We start from the raw sequence: 21,086 nt of genomic DNA, 5'->3' as shown, positions 1-21,086 counted from the left end.
TTGAGCCTCGCCAGCGACGGTGAGGACGACCCCTCGCCGGCAACTGGCGAGGTCGGCCTTGCCCACCCCTAGCGAGGTTCGACCTCGCCAGTTGCTGGCGAGGGGTCGTCCTCGCCGTTCTTCAGGGAGGCTCGGCCTGTGGTTCTTTGGTGAGGGTCGTCCGCCATTGTGGCGAGGCTCAACCTTGCCGCTTCTGGGCGAGGCCAACCTCGCCAGTTGCCGGAGGGGCCGAGCCTCGCCAACGACCGCGAGGACGACCCCTTGCCGGCAACTGGCTGGTCGAACCTCGCCAAGGGTGGGCAAGGTCGACCTTGTCAATTGCCGACGAGGTCAGCCTCGCCAGCTGCCGGCGAGGCTGACCTCGCCGGCCCCCGCCTTTGGTCGGTCGCCGGGCCGGCGACTAGCCATAGGTTGAAGATAAAGAAGATGAAGGGAAAAAAAAAAAGAAAAGGAAAGGAAAAATAAAAAATAAAAAAATTCGAAAAAGTAAAAAATAATGTTAAAAAATTAGTTCGGGGTAAATTTGTCACAGGTGTACCAGTTTGGGGTTTTTGGTGGTCAAAAAAATAATTCGAGGTAAAATTGTCACAGGTGTACCAGTTTGGGGTTTTTTGTGGTAAAAAAAATAGTTTGGGGTAAATTTGTTATAAGTGTACCAGTTTAGGGTTTTTCGTAGTATTAACCCTTTTTTAATATCCAAAATGAGGCTTTAGCCGCTCCAGCAATTGCGGTGCCCACCCAAGAGGAGAACGCCGACATCCCACGACACCTCGCTCGCCCTGGTGAGTCTCAAATCTCGTTGTCTTTGGGTAAGGTTGGCCTTGCCTTATCATTGGGTGAGGCTTGCCCTCAAGGCTCGACTGTGCTAACCTAGTGATGGCGAGCTTTGCCAGTGGCCAGCAAGGTCAAGCTCGCCGATCCTCACCTTTGGCCTGTCGCCGAGGTTCGGTGACCAACTAGAAGAAGAAGGGAAGAAGAAAAGGAAAAAGAAAGAAAAGAACAATAAGGAAAATATAAAAGAATAAAATATTATTAAAAAATTATTTAAAAATGTATACGTCGGTGCTTCCCACACCACGTAGCGCCACGTGGGACGGATGGCATCCATGATAGCGATTTCAGATCAAAATTGGCTGTATGGACTAATTGGCACAAATGCAAAATGTTTAGGGTTTAGTATTAAAATGACACAATTACAATAGGTTTATGACTTTTTTGGTAATTCTCTCATCGATTTTATTTGGGTTAATACTACAACAAACCCCAAATTGGAACATCTGTGATAAATTTGCCAAAAACTAATTTTTTGACCACTAAAAACCCTAAACTGTTATACCTATGACCAATTTATCCAAAACTAATTTTTTGACTACAAAAAATCCCAAACCGGTACACTTGTGACAAATATACCCTCAGTTAAATTGGATTAATATTATGAAAAATCATAAATTGGTGTAAATCTGTGACAAACAAGGGGTAAAACCTTAAACTGGTACATTAGTCAACTACCATGTGTAATCCAACTCAGCAATTTGACAGTAAAATTTAACGAAAACTAATAGAAGCTAAATTTGTTACATGTGTACAAATTTGAGATTTTTGGTAATCAAAATATTAGCTTTGGGTAAACTTATCATAAGTGTATCAGTTTATGATTTTTTGTGGTATTAACTCATTTTATTTAGGGGTTTAGAACCCTTACCTATCGCAGTGCAAATCTCCTTCAAAAATTTATTAATACTATTTATTATAATGGATAAAAATCTATGTATTGGACTTATTCATCTACAAGAGTACATCAGAGTTTCAAATGAGCCTAATAATTTCAACTCACGTCTTCTTGACGGGTATGCCCAATTAAGTACACACATGCATTTTACATATAACTCTCATCTCTGCACATTTGAGCTTTCTATGTGATTTGCATGTACATTCACGATCTCTTGAACAATTTCCTGAAGGGCAATTTCTTCTTTCAATATCGACATATGCGAAACTCCACGAATCGTAACCACCTTGAATTGTTGTTTCCGATTTTCCTTCCACAAAGACTCGAGCCCTAACAAGCTTGCCATGTTTACCGTACCGTCTCCGTCGCCATATACCACCTCCGGTTGCTCATCAAAGCCCTCAGCCTTGCTTCTATATATTAGCTTCTCCGGTGTCTTCACGTTTGAGCCGAACACGCACGTCACCGGCACCTCTGGGACTGCCAGTCTCTCTATGAGTGGCAAGATCCTTGATTTATACGGTTGGACTCCCTCTGGAAACCCGATATCGTTTAGAAACTGCACAATGTTGCCAACCGTATAGTTTGCAAATGGAGAGATCACGAGTGGCTTTTCGATGTCGAAAACTTTTGGGGATGGAAGGAGCCATAAATTGCTCTCGGACCTCCTTTGTTCTTCGCGTACTATCAACGGATCTACCAAGGGAACTCCGAGGGTGTTGCCAGAGGCGAAGGTGAGTAATTCATCGATGCTGCCGCCCCATGGGGCAGAAAGGGCAATGAAGTGCTTGATGTGCCTTCGAAGCCACGAGCTAGGGTTTCGGTTGAGAAGTTCGAGGGCGAAGAGGCCTCCGAGGCTGTGAGAGAGGAGGATTACCGGTTTGCCTTTATTGGATGCCGTAGCCTTTTCGATTAGGTCCTTGAGGTCCCGTAAGAACTTGGAGCCGACGCGAGACGGGTGGCCATCGGCAGCTAAGCCGTACCGGAAGTCGTAAGGAGCTCCAAATAGGGTTTTGCCGTCGACATACCCAACCTTTTGGAGGGATTCAACTAGAGTTGCCATGTATGATGTGGCTTGCCTGCGGAAAGAAAAGTATCTAAGAGTTAATGGAAAGGTAAATGTCATAACCAGGATAAATAGCATATGATCCTAGGTATTACATTACCTAGGCAAAGTTGTTTAAGAGAACATATTGCATCAATGCATCCCAAGTACAATCGCAAATATTTTCGCATAGACCGTCACTGCGTACCGATTGGAGCTCTCGTGTTTACACATGCATGCTCCAAATCATTTTTATATAAGTCGGGATAATATCATGGATAGGCTTACATCTCATGGTCCGATCAAACTGAATACTAACATGGGATTTCGCAGGTTCATATGAAAATCGCTTTTAAATCATCTGGTCTAAAGACATTGTGGTTTTTGTACAAATTGAATCGAGACCTGCTATATTATCAATGTGTGATATCTCATGCTCGACCAATCCCTCGAAATTTGCTCACAACATCTGCGACTTCGTCGATATCTTTCTCATCTCCTATTGACAAATATCTGCCCTACAGAGTTCATACCTAATTTACCAAACAGACAACCCTTTGCAATAGAAAATAAAAAATAAAAACAAAAGAGCGACACAAAGGATATTAGTTAAAAGTGCGGATCCACGTGGCATTTCCATTTCTTTTTTAACGGAAAAACTAACTAAAAATATATATAGCTTAGCGATCTAGTCGCACAAAATAAAAAAAAGTGGAGTCATATTGAACAATTTACAATGGTTTAGGAATTGGTGCCTTTCTTTAAAAAACAAGTGTCAGAAAAGTCCTAAATCTTTTTTTGGCGTTAATTTGGTCATAAACCTTTTGACATGACGAAAATTCAGTCATTCCGACTAATTTTGACTAAGTATTGCTAACATGGACTTCAGCCAACCTAAGTGGTATCATCGACGCTTACATGGACAATTTTTAATGATATTTTAATATTTTTCGATTTTTTTATTTTTTTCTTTCTTCCTCCTTTATCGGCCATGGCTGGATAGGCTGGCCTCGCTTGGGCGAGAGTTGCCGTCGACTGCCACAGGCGAGGCTAGCCCATCCGGCCATGGCTGGTGGCTGACCATCGCTTGTGGTCGGTGACCAGCCACTAACAAAAGAAGAAAGAAAGAAAAAAATAAAAAAATATTATTTTAAATTGTCTACGTCAGCGTAGGCGGTGCCACTTAAGTCGGCCAACGTCTACGTCAGTAATATCCAGCCAAAATTAGCCAAAATGACTAAATTGGCATTTTGTCAAAAGGTTTATGAATAAATGACACAAAAAAAGGGTTATGACTAAATTGGAACAAACACAATAGGTTTAAGACTTTTCTTACACTTTTCTCGTTGAGGAGTCCATTTGAACAATTTACAATGGTTTAGGATTTGGTGCATTCTTTCTAAGAAAAAGTTATCAAAAGACTATTTTCGAAATTTTTCGTAATTTAGAAGACGAGAGCTAAATAATAAAGAAAATTCGGACCTTCAGATTAAATGACGGTGGAGAAAGGCAATTACTACAATGATAATCGAACTAAGGGTGAGCAAAAGGAACCGGCCAAAGGAAAGCTAAGATGCAAATCAGAGATGAAGACAAGGCTTGTGGCAGGTATGCTATCTCACACACAGACGGCCCTCCGGGTCTTTATAAAAGGGACTGCCTTTTAGCCACCAAGCCCCTCTTCAAATTTTGATTCGCACCTTAGAACTGCTTTATAGTATTAGAATTCTGATTCACAGGGTCCATATCATGGCAAGTACAGAGCATACTACCAGGACTAATCAGCGCATGTATGCTTGTTTAGAGAATCATACCAGGCAGAAAGGTAGAAGTGAAGATTCAGGGACTCATATTGCACACAGGTTTTATTTCTTGAGGAGCAGATCATGTCTCAAAACCTTACAAACATTGCCTTATATAGGCAAAAAAGTAGATAAACAACTAATTATTGGTGAAGTTTTGGATATCACCAATAATTCGACACTCTCCTACTGATCATAAACGCTGACATACGATAAGAAAGACTTTATCAAGCAATAATAAAGACTGACAGACGACATACAAAGACTTTTACAACTGATAGACGACTGATATACTTTCGAACGATAATTTTTCCTTTTTCTTCTTACTACAGTGCCAAACAGTGATGAACAGTACGTGAACAGAAATTCGTTATTCTCACAGTGCCAAATAGTGATGATAAATTCCTCCAAGATGATAAATTCAACCAATTCCTCCAAGATGATACAGTGCCAAACAGTGATGATAAATTTCTCCAAGATGATAAATTTAACCAATTCTTGCTACAGTACCAAACAGTGATGATAAATTCCTCCAAGATGATATATTCCTATTACCCCACCGAAATTCGTTATTCTCCAACCTTACTCAAGCTAAGGTCTATTCCAAATTTGACCTCAAAGCTAGATTCTGGCAATTGGGAATTCATCCAGATGACAGGCACAAAACTGGATAGCATCCCTAATCAGCACTTTCGGTGGACAATGCTTCCCTTTGGTCTTAAAATGGCTCATTCGTTGTTCCAGAAAGCTATGTACAAAATCTTCCAGCCTATTTTGGCAAATGCCCAAATTTACATTGATGATATCCTCCTCTACAGCTCCGATGAATCTCATTGTAAATTGTGAAGCCAATTTGCTGAATTGGTCCAAAAATATGGCATCATGCTATCTCAGAAAAAAGATGATTATTGCCCAATGGGAAATTGAATTTTTCGGAATGCATCTTAAGGACGGGACATATTATCATGATCCTCATATTGTTGAAGAATTGCAGAAATTTCCTGATGAAAATCTTTTTCTTAAACAGGTTCAACAGTTCCTTAGGATAGTCAACTATCTCAAAGACTTTGTTCCCGAAATCACTAATTTGGTGAGTTCACTGCAGCAACTGTTAAAAAAAAACCCTTCATGGTGACCTCAACCGATTAAATCTGTTAGACGCTTTAAGGAAGTTTTGCAGCATTTTCCTCCTCTGCAAATCCCTTTTACTAGGAAGAGAGTTTTGCAGACAAATGCCAATGATGAATATTGGGTTGCCGTTCTATTCGAAGAAAATGATGGCAAACGTAAGATCTGTGGACACAAAAGTGGAAGATTTACGTAGAGTGAAATGCACTATCACTTTACCTTCAAGGAAATCTTGGTGGTAAAATATGGCATGAAGAAGTTTGAATGTCATCTCCTAAGGCATCATTTTCTAGTGAAACTAGATATGTCCTCATTCTCTCGGATGCTGAAGTTCAAATAAAAGCAAATTCCTTAGATGGGCGGAATGATTTTCAAAATATTCATTTGAAACCAAGCATATTGCAGGAAAAAAGAGTGTGCTTGCTGATTTCTTATCCAGTCCAAAAGAATTTGCTGCACCAGTTTCATCTATAAATATGTATATATTCCGAAATCCGTTCGATGGATACAAACCTATTAAGATGAAACATTCTTGGCCAAGCAGGCAGTACTCATCAGAAGTTCATGAATACATCCAAAACAACACCCTTTTTGAAAATCTACCGTCATTAATGTGGAAATATCAATTACTGATTTTCAGTAGGTTCGGAGTATTAAGTCTCAAACCCAGTGGGTTATATCCAGAATATCCTTTCATCCATCCTATCTCCCTCAATCTTGAAGACCAATTCCAGAGGAATTCAAGTGGTTTTGTTGGTATTTGTTCAATCTTTATACCATAGCCATTGAATTTACAAAAACGAGAATTATTTTCATTATTGACAGAATTCTCTAGGGAGAAAAGAAGTTTAAGCATTTGGGTGATATGCTTAATTGGTTCAAACGATTGGGAGCTTGGAAATGCATGTTTCAGGAACAACTTAGAGCATGTAGACCCAATTCAGAATGGCATACAATAGTCTTGTTTTATAGGCCATGGGTTTTTATTTGTCCAAATGGAAACATGAGCAAAACTCCATGTGATGTAAGAGTAACTACTTACAAACCTCAGCCAATTCCAGAAAAGTTTTTCAAAACCTTTTCATGTAAAATCTCGGCACTTCCCTAGAAATATAGAGAACTCCAGAGGCTTCTATGTCAATACAATCAAGTGATACCACCATAAGTATGGCCAACCAGTTCTAGCGACGTGTCTTGGGATCATCCAGCTGATCACAGGTATGAGGCGATAATTGATATAGTATTGGGACAATATTATGACATAGATATGAAAGCTGATATAGATGCTGCTGCCGCTACCTTGGATCCTGCTGCCTCATCGTTTTCTCAAGAGGCCTTGTCATCATCTCAAGATCCTCAATCACAAGATCCATGGGGAGGACCATTATCACAGGACATGTATGATTACAGTGAGTTACAACTAGCACTTAGCCTAGGTCTTGACAAAAATAGTCTGTCACTACAAGTAAAAAATTTTCCCCAACCAGCAATTCCATCATGTCCCGCTGATATCGCCTCAAGTTCTACGGACATTCCAGGTGCTTCCTATGAGTCTCCGCGAAAAAGACAAAAGTCTTCGGAACTTCATAAAGATGTGGGCCTAGAAATTGCAGAAATTGAACGGATCCTTAGGGATTATAGGAAATAAAAGGACGGAGATAGTTCGGACAGCTGTGATGATGACAACACCGAAGAACCCATCCATAAATATAATCTCTTAAGACCGACCAAGCAATTTTGACAGAATTGTATGAAAAAACGGCTCAATTGTCGGAAAGTTACTGTTCATATACTGTTCATGCACTATTCATTCGCTGTTCACATACTGTTCATCATTGTTTGGCATTGCAGCAATAAGAAAAACGAAGAAAAATTGTTGTTCGAAAGTGTATCAGTCGTCTGTCAGTTGTAAAAGTCTTTGTATGTTGTCTGTCAGTCTTTATTGTCGCTTGATGAAGTCTTTCTTGTCGTATGTCAGACTTTATGATTAGTAGGAGAGTGTCGAATTATTGGTGATATCCAGAACTTCACCAATAATTAGCTGTTTGTCTACTTTTTTGCCTATATAAGGCAATGCTTGTAAGGTTTGGAGACATGATCTGCTCCTCAAGAAATAAAACTTGTGTGCATTATGAGTCCCTGAATCTTCATTTCTACCTTTCTACCTGGTATGATTTTCTAAACAAACGTACGTGCGCTGATTAGTCCCGATAGTATGCTTTGCACTTGCCATGGTATGAAACCTGTGCATCAGAATTCTGCTACTATAAAGCAGTTCTAAGGTGCGAATCAAAATTTGAAGAGGGGCTTGGTGGCTAAAAGGCAGTCCCTTTTATAAAGGCCTGGATGGCCGTCTGTGTGTGGGATAGCAGACCTGCCAGAAGCCTTGTCTACGTCTCTGATTTACATCTTAGCTCTCCTTCATAGTATCAGAGCCAGCGCTCTATTCAGCCTACTTGTTTGTTTTTAGATGAAATGCCAAGTGGAAAAGGTAGCATTGTTCCATCATGAGTGATTCTACTGATTCCAGTCCACTAGTCACTGTAAATGCTCCTTTAGATCTTCGCACTTCAAATGTTTCTAAAATTGACTATCTTTATGAGGTTTCATACCTTAATGAAGATAGTAAGATTTCGAAAACTCATCTTCCCCTTATTAATCCATATTCTGCTTTCGCCAAACCGCCTTTTTTCTTTCCTCTCCATTCCATCAAACAACTCATCAAACATACATCTCGAGAAGTTAAAGAATATATTTAATCATCCCAGTTTGACCAGCATCCTATTCCCGCTACTCAGTAAGAACATTTTGTTATCCTCCAGATACCTTCTGACTTTCCACGTTAGTGGATACAACAAGGATATACGCATCTCCACTTTTGGGCTATCCGCCTTGCTCTCTCTTTCCATGGCTGAAAAGGTTTACCTGTTGTTGCTCGCGTGGTCCTTTTAGACACCCATGTCTTGGATTACCAATATACCTGCATTGGTATAATCCAAACAACTCTAAATGCCGGAACAGTGTTTGTTACACTGTTTCCAAATTTTAACATGGCTCTTTCAGATTCAAGACTCATTTCTGCTCTTAAAGTTTATCTACAGCTTACTGGAGCTCCTCAGATTCCTAATTCTATAGCTGTAACTTTACACTACCAAATGGTATACCGGATCCAGAACCATGCTATTGATCTCAACTTTCTAGACACGGAGGACGTTTTTTTTTTATCTCAGTAGATAATGATCAGACTTCCTGCTCTATGTATCTAGACAGATTCCTCGAGATCAACTAGTTAAGTTATTCCCTGACACTTGGGTAACTAACTATGAAAAGCTCCACCAGAATTCAAAGCCTATCCAGTCCATGGAATCCCAAAACCGGACCAAATTGGCTAGTTCTGGGCAGTTCTCGATTCCAAAAAATTGATCCCGGTGATTTTTGGTCCGGTTCCCAGTTTTTTGTGTGGAACCGCCCACCCAGACTACTCAAACTGAATTGGACCGGATCGGACCAATATTTTTTTTAACTTCTTACAAATTTGTAAAAAGTCTTAATCCTTCACAAACCCTTAAGCCCAAAACCCATCTCTCACTTGATCGTCTTCTACACTCCTTCCTCCCCAAAATTACCTCCATAATCTAACAAGCAAAATGGCAGCTCCGCCCTCTTCCTCCTCCTCTCCCTCCTCCACCACCAACATCATGGTCAGCATCTTCAAGAATAAGACCACCTCGGTTGACCTCCACTGCCCACTCCGCTCCTACATCGCCTTCAACTACTCCGAGCGCGAGGCCCAAAACCTGGAAGACGACCTCCAGACCCTCAAGGACCTCCACTCCGACCTCGAGAACCTCGCCAAGCAGCCCTCCCCCACCGGCCGTCGGGACATCCTCCAATCCTACTTCCGTGCCATCTACGTGGTTGAAACCTGCTTCCCGATCTCTCTAAAAAAGGACCATGTCAACGTCGCCAGTTTCACCTGGCACAACGACTTCAAGCAGAAGCAGAAGGCCTCCGGCAAAACATCCACCTCGAGAAGGCTGTTGTCCACTTCAATCTGGGTGCCGTATGCAGCCAGATCGGGCTGAGCTACGATTAGTCGACAGTGGAGGGGCGCTGGCAGGCGGTCCAGGTGTTCATCGGTGTCGTGAGGGCATTCGCTTACTTGAGGGACAACGCGGACGCCAAGGCCTCCTGGATGGGCAACTCCACCATGGTGGATGTGTCGGTGGAGTGCACGGGGATACCAGAGAGGTTGATGCTCGCTCAGGTGCAGGAATGCGTGTTCAAGAACATCATTGGCTTACTCAGGAACTGGATCGGTTCTTAGTTTTAAAAACCGGAAACCAGCTCCTTTAGTCCAATTCCCAGTTTTTGGGTGGGGAACCGGTCCACCCAGAAATCGATTACTCCTAAATCGAATTATAGTTTGCATAATCCCCCGAAAAAGAATGCACAATCACTCTTAATCGGATGACGACATCCACATAATTCAATTTTCCTTTTCAAAATCTTGAAATTTTTTTGGGCCTAACATAAACGCTCATCACGCATAATTTCATAAACAAAGAGAAGCTATCGTATTGATTTATGACATATGCACATTCGAAGCCACAACCTACAATTTATCAATAGCATATTGATTTATGATAGCTTATTCATTGCACCTGTTGTCGATCGTTTCAAGACAAGTCAGCTGATGAAATGACGTGCGTTTAGTGATCTTACTTGAGATGGGGATCGAGGTAGCGGAGCGACTCCGTGGAACCGAACCGGCTCACCCGGGTCTCGACCCCGGGGGCGTTGTAGTAGTCGTCCGACCCCGGGTCGTAGTAGAGCGTCATCCGGTCTGCGAAGCACTTGGTGAACGGGGCGAGGAGCACGCTCGGCTCGAACCACAGCCGGAACCACCCGTCCCGGTCCCGGACCGGCGGGAACAGCCGGCTGCATAGCAAGCTCGAGGACTTGTACTCCCCCGTCAGCCGCGCCTCCAGCCGGTTGCCGCCGCTCCCCGGGACGACGATCAGGGGGTGGAGGTCGGCCCGCGAGTGGCACGTGCACAGCATCGCGGCCGCCCAGATGATCCCGATCGTTGCTCTCGCAAGGAGCGGCGAATCGCCGTTCCTCATTTGCTGTGCCTGTGCTTTGCTCTGGTATTGGCCCTTTCGTCGTCGGTTATGCGCAGAGAGAGAGAGAGAGAGAGAGAGAGAGAGAGAGAGAGAGATGGGTGGAGGAGGATTCGCCATCAACAACGGTGGGTTGATCTTGAAGAATGTCGGGAAGTGATGGAATTGGGCCTTTGGGGAGATGATATCTTTTATGGGCTTTGGTTTTTTTCTCTTCATTTATCTTGAATATCGTCGGAATTAGGAGTAAGCAGTTCCTGATTCTGTCCGATCCAACCCAAGAACTGAAAACCGGACTGGGAAGACCAGTTCCCAGTTTCTAGGACTGGGGACCGGACCGGTTAGTCTTGGGACAGTAGACCGGTTCCAATGGGACCAATATTAAATATTATTTGTGAACCAAGAACCGATTATTCCGTTTTTTCCTTCGTAGTTCTGATTTGATCCCATAAGGTTGTAGAAAAAATTGGAAAAATATATATAATATATGAAAAAATTGAACAATCAATTCCAATGGGATCAATATTAAATATTTTTCATATATATATTAAATATTATATATTTATGAAAAATTAGAAAAATATATTTATCGGTCCGGTCCGGTTCGGTCGGTCCAGTTCCCATCCTAAAACCGGGAACCGGACCGCTCGGAAACCGGTTCCACTTTTAGGAACTAGGAACCGGACTGATATTTCCGAGAATCGGACCAAACCGGTCAGTCTGGTCCGGTCCTGATTTGGACCGTCCATCTTGCTCACTCCTAGTCGGAATACCATGTCATCAGCCGACCCGATTGGCGTTCGTCTGCAATGATTTTCCCTTGGTCGCCTTTGGGGAGTTGATATCTCTACGGGCTTTGGTTATTTTCTCTTCGTTTATCTTGAATATCGTCGGGACACCACGACATCAGCCGACTCGATTGGTGTTCATCTGCAACAATTCGCCCTTCATCGTGCGCGTAGCGAGGGTCAATATTAACACCGTCAAGCAAACGAAGGATCCGACACTTTTTCATTTTCATCGGCAGTTTGATAGTTTTGAATTTCGTTTTCTTCTTGAAATTCAATCCGTACAAAATCCGATAGTTCTGCTGAATTTGGTGTCGAAAGATCGCGTGATCTTCATTATTCCAAATCGGACCAAAGCCCATGATTTTTTCAGAAGAAATTTCCCAGCCCGGGTTGGGTTGGTTCGGGTTTTCTTGCGGGTTTGGAAAAACGATAACCCACAACCTTATTCTGCAATCAAAATTTTCTTTTTTTCATGGATTCACTGGTCCGAGTTCATTTTCATTAAATCAACTGGCCTCGTGAAGACTTTTTCTTAGTAGATAATATTTTTTTTCCAAAGGCAATGAGCTGCTAAGGCTGCGCATGGCAACCATTCTGTGCTTAGAATCTGATTCTGGGCAGAAATGATTCTCTTTGATTTTGTGCCCGGAAACAATTTCTAAGCATTTGAAGGCATTTGGTAAGTGCCCAAAATTTTTGTTCTTAGAATAGAAAAAGAACAGAAATGCGTTTGGTAACTACACAAAATTTATTTTTATTAATAATATTTTAATAATATTTTGAATTTTTTAATATTTATTTCATTTTTTTTTCTTTCTTTCCTCTTCCTTTCTTGGCCATGGCCGACTGCCGGCGCCGGCGACCGGCCACACTCCCCGCCGCCCTCGCCGATGGCGACGGACCTGGGTGGCGATAGTAGGTCGGCCTCGCCTTGGCTGGGCGAGGCCGCCCTTGCCGGCCCTGGCCTGTGGCCGGCGGGTGGCGGGGCCGAAGAACAACAACAACCAAAAAAAAGAAAATCAAGAAGAATCAGTTCTGAAAAAATTATTCCAGAATCAAGAAGCTACTTTTTTTTTATTCTTGATTCTATTCCAAAACTGATTCTGGGCACAAAAAATTTAACAAACAGATTTCTGTTCCCAAACTGATTCTAGGAACAAAAGAACAGAATTAATCACTATTTGGCAAGTTGCCAAACATGCCCTCATTCGTCTCTCCTACGGGGCTATTCACCCACCTTCATTAAGTGCAAAATTTAATTGTGCTCTGCAATTACGAGTCCAAAAGTTTGGTCAATCTTATCGATTTCAGTGTGAAGTTGCGCACAAGCTTGAGCTATAGCTGCGCGGCTGCGGCATTCATCTAGGAGAGCTCGGGCTAAAGATCAAATTGGTAGACCCACTTCAGCAAGTGGCCAAAGAAGTCAAGTGTATCAACACTTTGTGCAAAGTTCTCAAGTCCATTTGGTTCTAGAAGAAAGAAAGGAAAGGCTTTCAAGCAAGCCAAAAGTCTCTAATCAGCTGATGGTCACTGTGTAGAATTTTCTTCAGCTATCGGATTGGATTTTTCCGAATATACTCTCCTATTTGTTTAAAGGAAAACTGTTTTCGGGAAATTGTTTTCCAACTTTTTAGTGTTTTGATGACTGAAAAAAAACATTTTTCATGGATCGAAAATAACAAGTTTAGATTGGGGGAAAACGACTTTCCCTTTTGGTAAGAAGGAAAATACTTTTTCCCTAAACCACCAAATAAATAAAAAATAACTATTTTTCTTAAAAATGATTGCCATAAAAATTATTTTCCTTTATCACGAAATTTTCGGCGAAACAAACTCACCCTTAATACAACTACTGATGAAAAGTTAATCTTATCATCTCACAAATATACAGTTTAAATCGAATACGTTAACGAATTGATCTTATGCTTTTTGAATATACTAGACTTAATTTCATCTTGTGAATCATATGGACAAAGTCCAATTAGTGCCAGCTGCATGGTACCATCATCAAGCTTTTCCTTCCCTTTCACCATAGGCGCCCCCTCAAACATCTTTGAACACTTCTCTCAAAACATTGCTAGTTGCTACAAAATGTTAGGTATTTCAATTGAGTATGACAGAAACTTTGGCCAAATTAGACCCCCCAGAAAATTTAAAAAATTAAGCAAAAAATTTAGTGGGCCGATTTGGTATGATTCCTACCTGAATCTTACGGAAACAAATTTATAAAGATAAGGAGTGGGGATCTGAGCAAGCCAAGTGTTGAAAAATTTGAAGCAGTCAAATAAAATATGATTTTCCAACTTTCTAATCTTATAATTGTTTGCATTACTTTATTCATGCATATCCCCCACCAAGCCATCCTTTTGCCCTTATCTCCTCCCCTCCCCTAGTTTTTGCTAATCCTTCCAATGTGCTCTTGGGAAGAAAGTCCAAAACCACTTCCTCTTCCATCGGTCCCTACTCCTTGCCCACCATGTTTTTCCTTTGAAATGACACGAAACAACCCCCCTTCATGTCAATTTTCTTTTGTCTGCGCACGGCAAGTTCTGTCGTCGCGAGTCTTTACGGATGGATAAGATTGTGAATTTAATGAAAACGATGGGGGGAGACGGAGTGTGGTTGGATGTGGGAATTTAAAATTTTTTCGTCATCGAAAGAAGTTAGGTGTTAGTCGGACCCATGTACCTCTAGACGCATCGAATGATATTGAGACGGATCTTTTGGCTTGTGGTGTTTTTATGTAGAGTTACTCCTATATGAAAATTCGCGAATGATAAATACCACCAAAAGATAATCGATCCATATATATTAACTGACTCTGGATCACTTCTGAGATTGTTTACACGAGCTCACTGTTTCCTAGTGCGGGACTTTATGAGAAATCACTACTTTCATTCATCTTAATAGGTTAATTAAGCACGCTTCGTGAAATAGAAAGACTCGTGTTACATTTCACGAAAAGAAAAAAAGAAGAAGAAGAAGATTGGCCCAAGTTCCGTTGTATTTTCTTTGGACTTGGTTGTTAGTGATATTTATTGCACGACGAACAATCGGTTGGTGCAACTAGAACAGGAAAGTCACAACATGCATCGGGTGCATGCCCTAAATGCATCTTGACGATTCACCAAATCGACAATATAACAATTCCACCCGAATCGACTTTTTCCAATTGCTTAATGGGGGCACGGGCTCGTTTTTGCCCGGGGCGAGCATAGTCCCGACGCGTGACTCTAAAGTCCAGGAATCGAGGAAAACAACCCGAGGACGGGGGTTCGAGAGGACCCGAAACCGGGTCCTCTTCGAAATCGAAAACCGGCCTGGAACCCGAACCGGCCGATCCCTTTTTTTTTTTTTTTGTTGTTGGCCGATCCCTTCTAATTTAGGTAGAAAAACCATCGAATTTCTACGGTTCGCCGAGCGACCGTCCGTACAAAAAAACCAAGAAAAAAAAAGAAACTTCACTCTCGAATCGTTAAACTCTTTCTCTCTCCACGCTTCGTCTCCATTTTATAAATTGCCTGCGACGACAACAACAACAAGCTCCATCTCCTCCCCACTCTCAAAACCAAACCCACCAACCAACAGTAACTCCGCATCGCCGCCCGACGATGAGACGCGTCGCCTCCGCCGCCGCCGCCGCCGCCGCCACCGCCACCGCCCAAGCCCGCCGGAAGGCCTCCCCGCTCCGCCACCTGCTCGCGGCGCCCCTCCGGGCCCTGTCCCGCGCCCGCGACCTCTACGTCCGCAGCCTCCTCAGCTGCGCCTCCGCCGTCGGCCACGGCTACGTCGCCTGCCCGGGCGGCCAGCACGCCCCCCTCCCCCGGAGCTTCAGCGCCTGCTCGTCCCGCTCCGACGGCGGCGGGCGGGACGGCGACGGCGTCGACGACGACTTCAGGGAGCTGGTCCGGGCCGCCTCCGCCCGGACCCTGGGGTACCGCGCGGAGGACCTCGACGCCGTCGTGCGGCAGATCAGGAGGAGCCGGTCGGGGGTGAGGGTGATGCCGAAGAGCTGCAGCGTCGGGATGGGGAGGATCGAGGAGGAGGAGAGGGAGTGGGACGTCGGCGCCGGCGCCGGCGGGGAGAGGGACAGCGTCAGGCGGAGGAGCCGGAGCTCCGACGTCGTTGTAGATTTTGGAGACACCGCGTTTTGATTTTTCTTCTCTCTCTTTTTTTTTTCTTTTTTTTAGTTTCCTGGAAAATGCAAATAATGATTTTCTTTTTTCCAATTTTTTTACCTTTGGTTTCTCTAGATGTTGGGAAATGGGGGGCTATTTCATGTAAAGAGGAATTTGGAATTGGAATTGGAATTGGAATTTTTTTTCCTTTAGTTTCTTCTTTGTGCATACAATGAAGCAACTCGAGTTGATTCGATTCGATTCCATCCCGGAACATGCCGAGCTCAAATTGGAATGGAGATTCTATAAACTCGAAAAAAAAAATCAATTTGGTTCGGCGCGAATTCTTCACAATTAATCACATGACCGGAACCAAGTGAATGTGGAGATTGTGTGTATAGACATCGTTTTCCATTCTAATCCCCGACGACATGGCCACGAAAATCCGGAATGGTAAAAGAGGGAGATCGGACCAAAACCGAAAGTGCGTAAATAAGAAGATGAACATTTAGTTTCTTACCAAAGGGCAAAAGGAAAAAATGCCCTTTGCGCATGGGAAAAGATTCAATCTTAGTTAAATTGGAAGTGGGAACATATTTAATACTTGAAATTTTAATAGATCACGGACGAAATGAATAGAAAAATATTTGAATTTTTTTGGGATAATGACACAAATGATTTCCGAATTTTACCCAACACCCAATGTGGTTCATGAAATTTCAATTTGTTTAATGTGGTCTATAAACTTTAGTTCAATGTATAATGTAGTCCCTGAAATTTTCAATTTGTTTAATGTGATCCCTAAACTTTTGGTACGTATTCAACTTAGTCCTTGAACTATAAGAAAATGATCAATATTGCCATTCCATTAATTCAAATTCAGGGGCAACATTGAACATAAAACAAAAGTATATAGACCACATTGAACAAATTAAAAGTTCAGGGATCATATTGTATATTGGATTACAGTTTATAAATCACATTGAATAAATTAAACGTTCATTGACCACATTGAACAAATTGAAAGTTCATGAAGCACATTGCACATTAAGCTACAGTTCAAGGATTACATTGAACAAATTAAAAGTTAATGGACCATTTGTGTCATTTTCCCTATTGTTTTTTTGGTTGTCGGGTCTAGCAAATAGTTTTTTGCTCGGTAGAATCCGGTCCAAAATTGGGAAGAAAAGATATATTATTGAATTTTTTTTTCCCAAGTCCTCATCTTGATTTTCCAAGAAACAGTCCATTGATCTTTGTTATCCTAATCTTGCAGGCTTCATCAAATATTAAAAAAAAAAAATTCCTCGAGTGGGACAAGAATGTCCGGCTTTTAAGACATTGGGTAAGCCTTATCCTCGTGCCGTGCTCGGTCCGGCATTACGACATACACCTTCGATGCAACAAGTTCCGCCCTCTGATGCATCCGATAACTCGTGGACCATTTCAAGCTTCGGCTCTCCGCCTTGCCTACTCTGTGTTTGCCGGACGGAAGTTCCGTATCCCATCAGCGATCGAAGGGTCGCTGTCCGATGTCATGGCGGTCACTCGCGAGGTTGAGCCTCACGTGAAGTTGGAAAAAGACCGGCAATTTGCAGGCGCGTGTCGTAATCGCGTTTGTTACTTGCATCGGTTTATCCAGTCGCCGAGTTTTGATGTCCACTAATCTTGCTTATCAAAGTGAAGTTAAAAAGCAAGTGGTCCCTAGATTTGACAGCAGCATTACAGAGTATGCAAACATTATGTTGGAGATACGATTTGATATTGTTGAAGATATGGTTCTGATTATCTGATTTTGTCATCGATCTCGAGTACGGACTGATTGTTCCAGAGGATCCGTGATTGATTTGGTAAATAGGAAATTGTAATCCTTGTATATTATTTCCTGTTTTTTTTCTCATTTTTTACATTATAAATCGGTCAATGTACTTGTACACAAATCATATCAATACAATATAATTTTCTCCAATTCTTTTCGATTTCTTTCATGGTATCAGAGCAAGTCTTTTCTTCCGATTTGTCATTACAAATCAAACCCAAGCAAAATACATCCAAATAGGATTTCGATTTAGAGATACCCCAGCCAAAGACAATAATACAGCTACTGGAGAAAAATCTTCAACGGAGGAAACTCCAAACTCACCTCATAACACAGTCTCGGATCACGTTGATCAAACTGAAGATCAGCGATCCACAGCCGAAGATCCTACTCTTGCTCTAGTACACGTTTCTGGCCCAGTCCAATGGCCACCGGTCCTCTGGTTTCCAGCACAAGGCCTATGGGCCGTCGTGTAAAATCAATCATGGGCCCAATACGGCACATCTAGAGAAGAAGCACTCCTGAATCTTGGAGCTCGGTGCACTGAAGGTGTGCCAACTTCTTCCAACACAGGAATGGGCTGGACAGGTCCAGGCCCTAGACTCGGATCCATTCCACCGGATCTAGAGACAAATCCCTACCCGACAGTAGGACCCAGATTCATGCCCTATGCAGTCGTAACCATCGGTGGCCGTCCAGAGCCCGGCAACCCCCTCTACACGTCGCCAGGGGACGGCCTAGAGTTGTGCCTCATCAGCTTGCAGCTAGCCGGACCAGAAAACTACAATACCTTGGATCGGGATTTCTGGCGGGCCTTAGTTACCAAGGACAAATATGGGTTCCTCGACGGAACCGTACCCTTCCCGTCTGACGACCGCTTGCAAAGTCACTGGCACAAATGCAATCAGCTCGTGTGGACGTGGATCGGGAACTATTTGGCTCCTGAGGTCGCCGTCGGACTCCCGCCGACCGAAGACTCAAAGACAATATGGGATAATATCCGTGAAATGTACGGAAAACTTGACCGGGCAAAAATCTTCTCGCTCACCCAGGCCTTGTCGGAGTTGAAGCAAGGGTACCTACCAGTTACCACTTGCTTCAACCGACTCTCGGCTCTATGGAACGAGCTCGAGGTAGTCGAGGAAAAGCTTGAAGAGCCCGACGAAATGCTCCGGCAATATAAATCAATGCTAGAAAGGGAGAAGGCTACAAGATTCCTATTGATTCTGAATCAAAATTACTCACATTTTAGGTTGCAAATCCTTGCGATGGAACTAGCGCCGCCGCTCGGCAGGATCTACCAGTTGGTCATCCAAGAGGAGAGCCACTAGATAGCCACGGCCGAGCGTGCACGGGTGAGTGAAAGCGTCGCCCTCGCCGCTTTGTCACTTGGCTTCCCTCCAGCCAAATCGATGAACAGAGCTCTCACTGGAAGTCACGGAGCTCTCGGGAGCTTGGGAACCCGAAGAGTGGTTGCTGCATTCAAAGAAAATGAAGGAAACCCTATGGTTTCTCACACGGACGGCTATGATCAACGCGGGGATTGGACGGCTCTTATTCAACCATCAACTCAGCTGAATCTAACAGCTATCATCAGGCAACGATGGCGCCGGCTTATAAGGGATCATACGGCCGACGAAGTGCCATGTCATCAAAAAAGGTTAGTAGGCAAAACTCAAAATTCTAAAATAAATATTGTGAGTATTGCAAGCGCCTGCACCATACTATTGATACGTGCTGGAAACTACATGGGAAACCAAATGATAAAGAGAGAAAAGAGAAAGAATTTTCTGCTTACCAAGTTTCTGCACAAAAATTTAATAGGGAATGTGAAATAATTACTCAAGAACAGTACCAAAATATTATGAAAATGCTAAGTCAATTGAAGACCAATGACAAGAATGCAAGTTTCTCAGGTACTTTTATTTACAAGGCAAATTCAATTTCAGTTGACGCACAGATAATCGATTCAAGGGCAGTGACCACATAATTTGCAATGAGCATTTATTTTCCCATGTTCATAAAGGCCTACATCTTCCGTGTCAGTACGTCTTCCAAACGGGACTATCGCCTATGTTACTAAAATTGGCACTATTCATCTTGGTCCAAACTTTATCCTAAAAAATGTCCTATACATTCTTGACTTTGAATTCAATTTTCTTTCTGTCTCAAAAGTTTACTAGGATAATTCTTGTCGTGCCATATTCAATTCCGAAAATTGCTTCTTTCAGGACCATTTGACTAGCAAACTGATAGGCTTGAGTAATGTTGCACAAGGATTGTATTTCTGGATTGATTCCCCAGGAGATTTAGATTCATTCAATAAGAGCATTTCTTGTAATGTTATCACCAGTAATAAAAATCTCCTTTTTCATAAACGTTTGGGTCATAGTGTGCGTTTTCCCCATCCAAAATGTCCAATATATCCTCTAGCTAAACAGTTTCGAGTATCTTTTCCAATCAGTACAGCTTGAGCTAATAGTGCTTTTTCATTACTCCATATGGACATTTGGAGACCTTATCATACCCATCATCATGACGGATCCCGTTTTTTCCTCACAATTGTGGATGACTATACCTGCGCCACTTGGGTATTCCTTATGCAATCAAAAAGCCAAACTTTTTCTCATTTGTCGAGTTTCCTTTCTATGATTAAAAATCAATTCGATAAATCTGTCCAAAGAATTCGTACAGACAATGGTTGCGAGTTCTTTACTTCTGATTGCATATCATTTCTATCTTCTCATGGGATACTTCACGAAAGTTTTTGCACTTATACTCCATAACAAAATGGAATTGTTGAGCGCAAACATAGACATCTCTTGGAAGTAGCTCGAGCATTAAAATACCAAACTTCCATTCCGGAAAATCTTTGGGGAGATTGTGTGGTCACGGCAGCCTATTTGGTTGATCGCATGCCGACTTGAATTCTCAAAGGTCGGACTCCTTTTGAAATGCTTTATGGAAAATAGCCCGACATTAATCATGTTAAAGTATTTGACTGTTTAAGTTAGGCAACGACTGTGGGCCCTCAAGATAAAATGGATCCCCGTGCCACTCATTGTATTTTCATGGGATATCCTCCTCTTCAAAAGGGATACCGAGTTATGGAGATCTCTATAGGGTATTTCTTTATAAGCATGGACGTTATATTTCATGAGGATGTATTCCCTTTTTAGAAGATGACATCTTCATCTCAATCATCCTCCTCATCACAAGACCACCGCCAATTTTTATCCGATGATGACTTACCCATGGCTCCTCATTATGTTATTGTTGCACCAGAACCATCTATGCCAGTTACAAGGGAATCCTTGAGCCAAGTAGATGAATTACGAGTATCGTCATCTGAGAATATTCATTCACCTATCTCACCCATGGTGACATCATCTCCACCACAACTTGCTCAAGAATCCTCCTCAAAAGTACTTGAACAAGTACCAACTGAGCAACCTTGACGTTTTGGACGCAATATTCGTCCACCTACATGGACCAAAGACTACATCTGCTCTACATTGAGTTCTCCAGGTA

The 21,086-nt window shown here is 42.5% G+C and overlaps 2 protein-coding genes across 2 annotated transcripts; one reads left to right on the top strand and one right to left on the bottom strand.

Annotated features, from left to right (window-relative positions):
- Positions 1–1,753: 1,753 nt before the first annotated feature.
- LOC115676445 (lecithin-cholesterol acyltransferase-like 1) lies at positions 1,754–11,048 on the bottom strand. Its single transcript, XM_030599371.2, has 2 exons — positions 10,430–11,048; positions 1,754–2,808 (listed from the first exon to the last, which is right to left on the bottom strand). The coding sequence occupies exons 1-2, from the start codon at positions 11,044–11,046 to the stop codon at positions 1,890–1,892; spliced, it is 1,536 nt and encodes a 511-aa protein (XP_030455231.2). The 5' UTR covers positions 11,047–11,048; the 3' UTR covers positions 1,754–1,889.
- A 4,181-nt stretch (positions 11,049–15,229) lies between these two features.
- LOC115666240 (uncharacterized) lies at positions 15,230–15,772 on the top strand. Its single transcript, XM_030588005.2, has one exon. It carries the CDS (start codon positions 15,230–15,232, stop codon positions 15,770–15,772), a length of 543 nt encoding a protein of 180 aa, XP_030443865.2.
- The last annotated feature ends 5,314 nt before the right edge of the window (positions 15,773–21,086 follow it).

This window comes from Syzygium oleosum, unplaced genomic scaffold (genome assembly GCF_021117445.2).
Source record: "Syzygium oleosum isolate NSW1041296 unplaced genomic scaffold, Sole_v2.1 Sole_v2.05, whole genome shotgun sequence".
NCBI lineage: Eukaryota > Viridiplantae > Streptophyta > Magnoliopsida > Myrtales > Myrtaceae > Syzygium > Syzygium oleosum.
The sequence above is the reverse complement of the archived record's forward strand: the minus strand, read 5'-3'. Positions and strand labels throughout refer to the sequence as shown.

What these genes read in the sequence shown, in the direction of transcription:
- LOC115676445 (XM_030599371.2), bottom strand. Translation starts at nt 11,046, where the DNA reads ATGAAGAGAAAAAAACCAAAGCCCATAAAAGATATCATCTCCCCAAAG. An exon ending in TACCTCGATCCCCATCTCAA is followed by an intron (nt 2,809 to 10,429) that starts GTAAGATCACTA and finishes TTCTTTCCGCAG; the next exon opens with GCAAGCCACATCATACATGG.
- LOC115666240 (XM_030588005.2), top strand. Translation starts at nt 15,230, where the DNA reads ATGAGACGCGTCGCCTCCGCCGCCGCCGCCGCCGCCGCCACCGCCACC.